Source organism: Aulonocara stuartgranti (assembly GCF_965226115.1).
Source record: "Aulonocara stuartgranti genome assembly, chromosome: 3".
NCBI classification, from domain to species: Eukaryota; Metazoa; Chordata; class Actinopteri; order Cichliformes; family Cichlidae; genus Aulonocara; species Aulonocara stuartgranti.
In genome coordinates this window covers 77,251,000-77,261,775 of record NC_138941.1, presented here as the reverse complement: position 1 = coordinate 77,261,775, position 10,776 = coordinate 77,251,000, and the positions used below count along the sequence as shown (strand labels likewise).

At 44.8% G+C, this 10,776-nt stretch overlaps 1 protein-coding gene across 3 annotated transcripts; it reads right to left on the bottom strand.

Moving 5' to 3' along the window:
* Nucleotides 1-1,174: 1,174 nt before the first annotated feature.
* LOC309703548 (uncharacterized protein) lies at nucleotides 1,175-8,061 on the bottom strand. 3 transcript variants are annotated; one of them, XR_014275919.1, is made up of 11 exons: nucleotides 7,942-8,061; nucleotides 3,858-3,911; nucleotides 3,446-3,742; nucleotides 3,182-3,356; nucleotides 3,032-3,088; nucleotides 2,791-2,936; nucleotides 2,581-2,664; nucleotides 2,297-2,481; nucleotides 1,922-2,167; nucleotides 1,422-1,832; nucleotides 1,175-1,325 (listed from the first exon to the last, which is right to left on the bottom strand). XR_014275919.1 is itself a non-coding variant. In XM_082528453.1 (10 exons), the coding sequence occupies exons 3-10, from the start codon at nucleotides 3,730-3,732 to the stop codon at nucleotides 1,495-1,497; spliced, it is 1,518 nt and encodes a 505-aa protein (XP_082384579.1). In that variant the 5' UTR covers nucleotides 3,733-3,742; nucleotides 3,858-3,911; nucleotides 7,942-8,061; the 3' UTR covers nucleotides 1,175-1,494. The 3 variants fall into 3 exon arrangements, 2 of the variants coding, with proteins under 2 accessions (XP_082384579.1, XP_082384580.1); XM_082528453.1 differs by having other exon boundaries at nucleotides 1,175-1,832; XM_082528454.1 differs by lacking the exon at nucleotides 3,858-3,911 and having other exon boundaries at nucleotides 1,175-1,832.
* Between the last annotated feature and the right edge of the window lie 2,715 nt (nucleotides 8,062-10,776).

Genomic DNA, 10,776 nt, shown 5'->3' with positions numbered 1-10,776 from the left:
AGACTTCCTGCTGAGGCTCAGGGTCATGTGACTGACAGCACCTTTTGCAGCTCACCTGACGCCACATGGTGTTTCCTTTTCAGGAGGATGACACCGTGCGAACCTCGGGAATCTCCAACAAAAACACATTTCTGTCAAGTGGAAACTTTAAAATAAAATAAAATTATATCAAACTGAAGGTTTGTCACTGTTTTTTGTTCACTTTTTATCCAGGCTGCAGGTGTCTCAGTGGAAAAATAGAGCGTGGCTGAGCGCACCTGTGCAGACCAGTGATACAGTTTAAGATCAGAGAATTGTAACCCCCTCTTTCATATGGCAGGTACAACAAGCCAAGTCTTCATCTAGGACCTTTGTTAGTCCAAATGAATCAATTAAAGATATCGTTTAACTTCTGAAAGGATTCTTTTGGAGGAGGCAGAGGAAGTGACTCAATATAAAAACTTTGCATAACCTTTCATCCTTGTTCAGGAATAGGACGGAGGAGGATTTTGAATCATTTATAGCCAGAAACACATCTCTCATGAATTATATGAGAACCCTTCTTATATTGTGAAACCCTTGATGCTTTGGTACAAAGCGAATCAAATGTGGGATCCAAGGCTCTGATCTTCATGCTAAACATTTAAAGTATTTTAGTGTCAACCCCCGTCAGACTCTAAATGATGAGTGTTCTGCAGGTTTAGCAGGTTTCTCAGTACTCACTGCCTGTCTCACAGTGGGTGGAGAGCCTCCGTGTGATATGCCTCTACATACATGTTAAAAAGTGGAATTATTCTTTCTTCTGGGAAGGTTTTGTAAAGTCAGAAAGCCATCTGGCCCAGGTGCCTTACCACACAGCAAATCCAACATGTCCAAATGAAGACTGTCAGATTTGATTTCAGCTCTTTTAAAGTGTCTTTATAAGTTAATTTAACTCTTATTGGAGAGTTGGAACGTTAACTCTGACTTAGTGTTGAATACCAAATCTGTCTGGAGTTGATCATTCAACACTTATTCATGCTAACTAGGTGTTAAGAGTTTATATACTAACCCCCACAGAGGATTTTAGTTTAACTACATAAGAGTTATCTTCTAATTCATTCTGTGAATTTTACTGTTCTGAATTTCTAGAAATTCCTTTGGAAATAAACATTATTGCAAAGAGGACTGCATCAGCTGAGGCAACATGGTGTCCTGTGAGCTCAATTTCCTTTTAATCAGAAAAGGTCAGACACAACAAAAGCCAAGCATCAAACAAAGGAAAAATAAAGACAAGTCAAATGTCCAGCCAAAGGATTTATGGGAGACTCCATCAGGGATGGACCGAGTCAACCGGCATTTCACCTCTGAGAAAGATATATAACAGAATAGCTTTAGTTTGAGTTTGAACTTATACAAAACGCAGCAATATATTAAAAACAGTTTTATTGATTATAAAATACACTCTATTGGAGTCATGTCGGTGTGGGCAGAAATCCAAATGTAGGATATGGGACATAAAACACGGTGCCATCTCTAGACTCCATAGTCCCACAGGAGCTCCTCTCCAACCGCAATGTCCCTCAGGGCGATGAACAGCACACTCTCCCGAGGACCAGCAGGGAAGTTCATGGTGAACCTTTGTGGCTTCACGTTTGGATTCCTTTGGCAATGGTTCATGTGCCTTCCATAGGAGTCCTTGTGCAGGTGGCAGGCACAGGGGGACGCAGTGGCATCAGCCCTGTGGCACTCGTCCCTGTAGAAGAAGAGAGACCCTGACTGCCGCCTCTGATTCCCTGCAGCTTTGGTGATGCACGTCCCGTGGTAGTCGCAGACGACGTCTCCTTTGTTGAAGGGCATCAGGGCGATGACACCTGTGAGCAACAGGAAGTCATCATAAGCTCTTTAGAAATGTTGACTTGCTGTCAAACGAGGGTGTGGTCCAAACGATAGGTGCATTTACCTTTGCCCTTTTCCTCCCCGAAGTCCTTCAAAGCCAGGCCCTTCCATTTCTGCTCTGAAATAGAGGACATGAGGGACGGGCTGTCCTGGATCCTGGGCTGTGGAGCAACCCAGGCCCGTAGGACAGCATCAACAGTGGGCTTGTTGGTGCTCCAGGTCTCCTTATCTAATGCCGTCTGTACTCTTGCACGCTGAGGGGCGTTGCCTCTTCTGGCACACCCTGTCCCAGAGCGAGGCGTGAGGAATACTGCAAATCAACCATCTGAGTCAATCATATATATTTGAACCTCTGTGATGTGAAGTATTGCTGAGCTATTTGTATATATTAGAGCTGTAAATAATGGAGGCAGAGCGTCCATTAGCATGACGGGCTTACCGAGGATGTGCTGAACTCTCTGCTTAAGCTGAAGCTCCCTCCACCTGTGGTAGTGGGCTCGGTAGTGTGGAAAACCAGCCTGTACACACCGGCGTTTTGAAGGTGGCTCTCCATTTAGGGTTACTGGGAAGGTCCGCTGGAAGGCATCCCATTCTCTGAGTGGTAGGCGCTTTGTGGAAATGGGCCTACACAGAATGAGAGAGAAACCACCAATAGTTTGGATGTGGAAACTTGTAACGCAGGTTTTCTTGTGCTAGTGGGTAACATAAAAACAAAAAGCATACCTGGCCTGTCCCGAGGTTTCTACTCCTCCTGCTGAGTGTGATGCTGACCCAGCCGCAGGATCCTCAGTGTCGCTGCGCAGGTATCTAACCAAATTAGAAAGGTGAAGCAGTTCTACATCCACCAACAAACGCAGCAACACATGTGTTTGAGTGCTATGACCACACTGGCAAAGTTTTACCAGTATGGATCCAGTGGTGTGCAGCACTCACCTGGCCCTCAGGCGCCATACATCTGCTGCTGGGTTGGTCAGAGGGACCCCACCTTCTCCCAGGAAGAACCTGCCCCCGTCGTCACTGCCAGCTCTTTGGTTTTGTAAGCACACTGGGCGGATGTTCTTAAAGTAGCACTGCAACAGCTGCAGAGACAAGAGCCATCAATGACAACTATAAATCACCTCCCAGGGTCCACACAGAGCAGGAAGAGAGTCGCTGCTGAGAACAAAGGACTTACTTCTTCTTCCTGGATGGTCATCCTCAAGCTTGCCCTTCGCTCCATCCAGTCCTGCACCTGTGGGTGTGGGACAAAGTGTTGGAGCTCAGGGTGATGCACACTTCCATCAACTATCACTTATAATTTACTGTTTTTGTTGGCGGCGCTTACAGAAAGTTCCTGAACAGCACCTGCTGTCAGTCCGTGCTGTAACATCAGGATGGCCTCGCAGTACTGCCTGAACGTTGTCATGGCAACGCTGGGGATGCAATCACCGCCTGCAAGCTTTTGGTGGAAATACTCGATGTCCTTTTTGGCCACGGCGAGGATTTCCTTCTTATCAAAGCTGTTGCAAAGGTGACAGTAAGACAGTGTTGAAAGTGCGTATGTGTCCTGCAGTATGTGTGAGCCAGAGTGGCAACAAGCTCATCAGACCTCTGTGTTGGGAAGGTTTGGGGAGTGTCTGTGATGATAAAGCCACGACTCTGAAGACGACTGCAGAGTTTGGTGCAAGATGTTGCGTCCTTGCAAAACTCCTGCAGCTCCGAGAAGCTCCAGAGTCGACCTTCCCTGGAAAACAGCTTCTGGGAGGCTTTAGCTCTGGAAGCTTCTTGCTCCCTCTCCTGTGCTGTGCCGTCTTTCAGGCACACTCCGCTCAGGTGATTCCGAATGAACAGCTGGGGCTTGTTGCACAGCAGGCAGTACACAATGTTTTTCTCCATGTTGTTTGGACTGCAAATACAAAGAGAGAGACAAACTCTGCACATCACTTTATAGCACCAGTAGCGTGTCTCGGTATGATGTAAAACTAGCTATTTCGCTACACTGGAAACCGAGCAGTACCTACTTTAAAACTGAACCTTTGTTGATCCTCTGCTGTTTCTCCAAAGCACACAATGTTCTGCACAAAGACATTTAACTTTAGCACATGTATAAAACATGCACGCACACGAGCAGTTCGTTCAGATAAAAGAAACGCTTCATAGAAACCATTTCTACAACCAGCAAACGCAAAGAAAACAAGCCATGACTAAAACAGCAGTTACGTAAATGAGCAGAAGTTGCTAAACAAACAAAACTGAACCAGAAAGTCTCCAGACATCATGTAACCACTGTTTGACAAACGGTCCTACCGTAGGATGATGTTACGGTGATGTCTGACAAACCATCCCACTTAACCGAAGCTGCAAATTCGATAGTTTTGTGCCAAAAGCAGATGGCGTTTTCACTTTAAAATGAACAAACATTCACAAAGGCTTAAAACAATATAGTATCCAAGTCAATAACATGCTAATACTTCCAAGTATGAACACGGAGTAGCGTTAAATCACCCGGTGTTCCAGATTAACTGGTGACGGTGGAACAGATGGAGGATTTTTTAATATTTTGTTGTTAACAGCAACAAGACTGGCGGAGTGTGTCTGAGGGAACCTCACAAATGTCACAGCAACACACTGCAGTGGAACCCCGACTTACGAAATTAATCTGTTCCCGACGGTTTTTCGTAAATCGAAGCAGCCATCGCGCCTTTTGAGTGAGAAGATGCTGGCTGGAGACGGAGTTCTTGGTGGCGGAGGTGGTGGAGGCTGAAGAAAGCATACGTATGCATGCATACATACAGCACCACCACGGGGGAAACTGGCATAACATTAAGGTGTAAAGTTGTTGATTTTTTAATTCAAAGATTAATCAGGCTTTAAACATCAGGAGGTAGTGCAACAGACACTGAAGTGCACATTAAAGACCAGAGAGAACATTATTTTTATTAACAAAAAGTTTTAATCCACCAACAGCCCTGACATCTAAAACACTACAAGTAAAAAAGAAAGGCAACAAAAAACAATTCAGACATTTTTACACAATTAGTAACACTTCAGCTTTCTTTGTAATGTCTGCTTGTATTTTAAGAAGTATCGCATTTGGGTAAAAACATTACCAATAACTCAAAATTAGAGGAATAAGTGTATATATGTGTCAGCTGTATGCATGCATACATATGCTGCATGTACATGACGTTCTAAACATTAAAACTTTTTTAAACTTAGATATTTAAAAAAAAAATCTATTTTATCATTTATTTTTACATTTTTTGTGCATTTTTATGTTTTTGAACTAATCACTACTGCTACTTCCATCGCTTTTCGCCCTCTAAGGCACACTTTCACCTGAAGGTTGACTTGTTGCTGGCCTCTTTGTGAAAAATCTATCCAACGACGTCTGTCTCTGTCTACTTTTCAAAATGGATCTGAAGTGGGAGAGGCAGACGCACCAAAATGCTCTATAGCATGAGCGGTAAAGTTCTTTTCAGGGTGATTGTCCTTGATATCGGCCGATGGTATGACGGCCTCCTCCTCGCTGAATTGTTGCCGTACTGATGAGTGCAGCATCGCCTCCAACTCTTGCAGCTCTGCCGTTGACAGCTCCTCTCAATGTTCATGCACAAGGTCGTTTATATCCTGCAGTCCCAGGGCAGTGCCAAGATTTACGATCTCCTCAACCTTGACTTCAGGTCGAGGTTCCCCCTCAAAGCCTTCAAAATCTCGAGGGGCAACAGCATCAGGCCACAGCTTCCTCCAAGCAGAATTTAGCGTTCGACGACTCACCTCCCGCCATGCCAAAGAAATCAACTTGAGGCATGCAACGATGTCGAAATGATATTTCCAAAACTCCCTGAGGCTGAGCTGCGTACTCTCTGTTATGTCCGAACACTGTTTGAACATGTGTTTCGTGTACGGTCTCTTTAAATTAGAGGTCACTTGCTGGTCCATGGGCTGGAGGAGAGGGGTCGTGTTGGGAGGGAGGAAGAGAACCTTGATGAACGAGAACTCCTCCAGGATATCGTCCTCGAGGCCAGAGGGGTGGGCGGGGGCGTTATCGATGATCAGCAGGCACTTCATGGGGAGCTCGTTCTCCTCGAGGAACTTCTTGACAGCAGGGCCAAAGACCAAGTTGACCCATTCGACAAAGAACTGTCGGGTCACCCAGGCCTTGGGGTTGGACCTCCACATAACCTCGAGCCTCTCCTTTAAAGTTTTTGTGTTTCTTGAAGGCACGCGGATTTTCTGAGTGGTACACTAGGAGTGGCTTGACCTTACAGTCCCACTGGCATTAGCACACAGGGCGAGGGTGAGACGGTCCTTCATGGGCTTGTGGCCTGGCATCTTTATTTCCTCCGCGGTGATGTACGTACGCCGCGGCATCTTTTTCCAGAAGAGGCCAGTCTCGTCACAGTTGAATACCTGCTGGGGGATGTAGCCTTCTTGATTTATAAGTTCCTCAAATTTTTTAACAAATTCTTCGGCAGCCTTGTGATCGGAACTTGCTGCCTCGCCGTGACGCACAACGGAGTGGTTGCCAGTCCTCTTCTTGAACCGATAAAACCACCCATGCGATGCCCTGAACTCTGGGGAGGTTAGGGGTGCCTCCTGCGAGGACGTCGATGCCGTTGGCTGCTCATTGGAAGCTGCCTTACTTACTAAATCATTATAAATTGAGGACGCCTTCTCGCAAATGACAGTCTCTGTGGGGGTATTGCCAGTCTCTCCCTTGTCTTTAATCCAAACAAGGAGAAGCCTTTCCATCTCGTCGTGTATGGGGGTCCTCCTTTTGGACATGATGGTGGTGCCCTTTGAAGGTTTACCTGCTTTCATGACTTCTTTTTGTTTTATAATTGTTCCTATGGTCGAAGGATTTCGGCCATACTCGCGTGCAATAGCACTAAGTTTCCCACCTCGCTCATATTTATCAATAATTTCTCTCTTTGTTTTCATCGACAGCACTTTACGCTTCATTTTGCTAGCTGCGTGGTTCAAGTGGAACAGCGAAGCGCAAGTACGGAAGCCAAGGGGTTGTCACATGATTCGGAAGGCATTGTGGGCATTGAGCTGTTCCCGAAACATCTTAACCTGGTTCGGGAACAGCACCATGCAGGACAGACGAGCTCTACAGAGGGTTGTGCGATCAGCTGAGCGCACCATCCGCTCCGAGCTCCCTGACCTGCACTCAATCTACAGCAGGCGGTGCTGGACCAAGGCCAGGAAGATCGTGAAGGACCTCAGCCATCCCAACAACAGACTGTTCTCTCTGTTGAGGTCAGGAAAGCGATTCCGCTCCCTGAAGACCAACACAGAGAGACTGGGGAGGAGCTTCTTCCCGCAGGCGATACGGTCTCTCAATCACACCACCACACAGTACTGACCCACACATATAGTTCTTACACACACACTGGTCATTCTGGACTTTGTTTTCACTTCATCACTTAAATCACTGCTGCTGTTATTGTGTATATATTTATTTATACTTCTTGTGTATTTTGTTCATACATTCTTATATAGTTCTATATTGTGTATTTTGTTGTACAGTTATTTTATTTTCAATTTAATTTATATATTTTATCTTATTCTTTCCCAGGTAAATTTACCCTTCATTCTAATTTGTGTTGTACAGTTATTTCATTTTTAACCTTAATTTATATTTTATTCCTTCCTAGTTAAATTTACCCTTTTTAATTTTTCATATTTATTTCCTATCTTATTCATAACCTTTTCCTTTTTGTTTTCTTTAGGTCACGAGCAGTTGTCCAAGCATTTCACTACATATCGTACTGTGTATGACTGTGTACGTGACAAATAAAATTTGAATTTGATTTGAAGGCTCAGCCAATCAGAGCCAGCGGATTTCGTTACGCGGGCATTTTGCCGTAACACGGGCAGAAGTATTGCCTTTCAGTGCCTTCGTAACTTGAACTTTTCGTAAGTCGGGGCTCCACTGTATTCTGCATTAGCCAAGTCGCTAGCATTAGCATCCATCAACCTGCAGCCTAAAGCCACAGTGTACACACAATGACCCGCATCCTGATGTGCGAATGACCGAACAACAGCCTGTACTGTGAGGTGCGCCGTGCACATTCATTGTAATGCGTGTTTACTAACCTGAGGCAGTGAAGCTGCTGTCAGCCTGGGTAACAAGTAGACGAAAACACAATAATCTTCTGTAAACCGTGAACACAAACGACACACATGCTGTGCTGGGGTTAGCTTCACAACAGGAAGTTCTTTCTGTGAAATTCTGCTTCTGCGCCCCAAAACACTGCTCGGTACCACCATCGCGCTCTGCGCCCTCTAGTGTCCGGATGTAGAATTGCATTTAATGCCTGAAACTCACAATCCAACAGGTTTTTGCAACGTTTTTAAATCACTGTAACGTTTGAACCGTTCGCTCAATTGAACCTAATCCAATTGTTTCTGAAAGCAGAGACTCTGCGCTTTCTCTGCATTTATCTTTAGCGTGAATATGCATGCACAGTTTGTTCACCTGATAGAAAAACTCACATATAAAATTACCCAATACTTGAAAAAACACCAAAGTTAGCAGGTTTACTCTCGCTGTAGTTTCTCCGTAGCGTTACATTCACCTGGAAGTATGTCGGTTCTCAGTCATCCAGCTCAGCGTAGTGTAAGGAGCTGCTGATGGAGAGTCCCACATTTAGCCATATGGGAGAGTCCCCAAGAGGGTCATGGACCCCTAATCATCCTCTACCTAATCATATGAGCCGAGGTGTGAAGATAACAAAGCCAGCAGACAGGGTGGCACCTTTGTCTCTCATGCACGAAGAGAGACGCCTCTGAAAAGGCCTCCAGGCCTCTTTAAGTGCAGTCACACCTTACAAAAAGGGATCTTAAAACTGGATTATAGATGTTCAACGATGGTCGTTCACACAGCACAAAAGCATTGCACATCTGCCTTTCACGAGCTGCCGTCTTCCAACAAAAAGCATTTACAATTCCTCATCAGCCGTCAAAGGGTTTCCTACAGCTCGCCTCCTGCCTCTGCACAGCCAGGGAGCTTCTAACGACCTCTGACCTCCTGTAGTTTGGAGTTATCAAAGTAACCCATGACAGTAATGTTTATGCTGAGAGATGGGCTTAATATGATGGAATAAAAATCAGGTCTGATTTTATAGAAATGCTGTTGAATGCATTAGCTTTAAAATAAGTGAGGAATGTGCTTTTCTATCTCCAGTGCACCCAGGAGGCATTTCTGCTGCACACAAAGGTAACTGAATGTCATTTCTTCTTTTCAGGGTGGAAATGTGTCCAGACTAACATGGACCCACGGGCCCTACCCTTGGGATTTATGAGGAACAGGGAAAATGATCGGGAGAGAAGCAACAGACTGACTGAAAGAACTGGAACGAGCTCATATCGAATCAGCTAAACAATATTGTGGATGAACAAATAGAAGCTTAAACACCTCAGACAAAACTATTATAAAACGGCCCCAAAGCTAAAGAATAACAGCATGGAAACTGTGCAAACAGTTAGAAACATTAAAAATCCACCTGCTTATTGCTGCAAACCCAAAGATACAGAAGAATCCTTTTGGTCCTCCTTCATCACTTCCCTGCTCCTCCTCTGCCTCACCTCGTGCTCTCATCCTGGGTTTGCATTGAAAGTATCCCCACCTAATCCCTTATCTATGTAATGCTGAGCTTGCTAAACCTTTTTTATACTTTTTGTTTTATTGGTGACTCCAGAACTCGTGCAGCTGTTAGTGATCACAGCAAGTTTCCCAACCCCAGTTTTAGTTTCCACTCACCCTTTATTTACAGACAGACATCAGTAACATTGTCAGCTCTGTCTTGCCTGTTGATGGTCTTGTTTTCACATTTTGGGGTTAATCCTTCTAAATAAACTATAAAAACAATCCATGTGTCAGAGCCTCGTTTGTGGTGATTAGAGTCAAGTTTCTTTATTTGTCACATGCACAGTTATACAAATACAACACGCAGTGAAATCTATCCTGACACGCTCCTGCACTGTGGAAAGGGGACAGAAGAACATGATGTTATATACATTAAGTATAGCAAATATACTTTGATGTATATATTATATACACTGTAGGTGTTGGAGCTGTTATCGATGAAACACTGTCCTTCTCCCTGCCGTCTCTCTTCATGAGATCCTCCACCGATGGGCCAAAGTCGGCTGTCATTCCCAGAATAGTCCAGGTCTCTATCTTACAATGAAACACAGACCGATCTCTGCTTCCTCCTCTGCCTCCTTCATCCCCTCTGAGGATCCAGAAAAGGCTTCAAAGACTCTACTCCCTGTCAAAATTAGGGCTTAAAAAGTTTTCTCCCCCAATAAAGATTAAACCATAAGCTGGGAGGGCTGGGTTTGTTTGCTCTCACTGGTCTGATCGAGCATCCCTGACGTTTCACACTGGTTACCAGTTCTTCAGAGGGAAAAACACAGGTGGGAACAGGAGAGAAACAAGGCACAAGCCCACACTCCCCACTCTGAATGGCACATCTTGCCTGCAGTTGGCCACACCGTTCCTCTACGTGGATTAGATGCATCTATGCAGTGAGTAACACACCAGTTTCTCTGAGGGCATTTTGACCTTCCCCTCTGATTTTGCTCTCATTAAAATGTCACACAAACTGGGATTTTCCCCCCGAGAGCTTTAAAATGTAAAATCTATGCTGCAGAACGTGTGAGGCAGATGGTAACTTGTTCTGTGCAAGAAAAATACCCTCTGCTCAGCTTTCTGTTATGGCCTCTATCACTTCAAAAACACTGTGGTATCTAAGACATGAAGTTTTAAGTGGCTACTCTCATATTGAAGTTTAATTGACCAATGATGTGTATTTAAAATCTGTGTGAACTCTTTAAAAGTGTCTTCCACATGCACCCACTCACCATAGTTCCTGGTGGAGAACAGCTGCTCTAGTGCGTTTTGCTCCCTGTAGTCGTATGAATGGC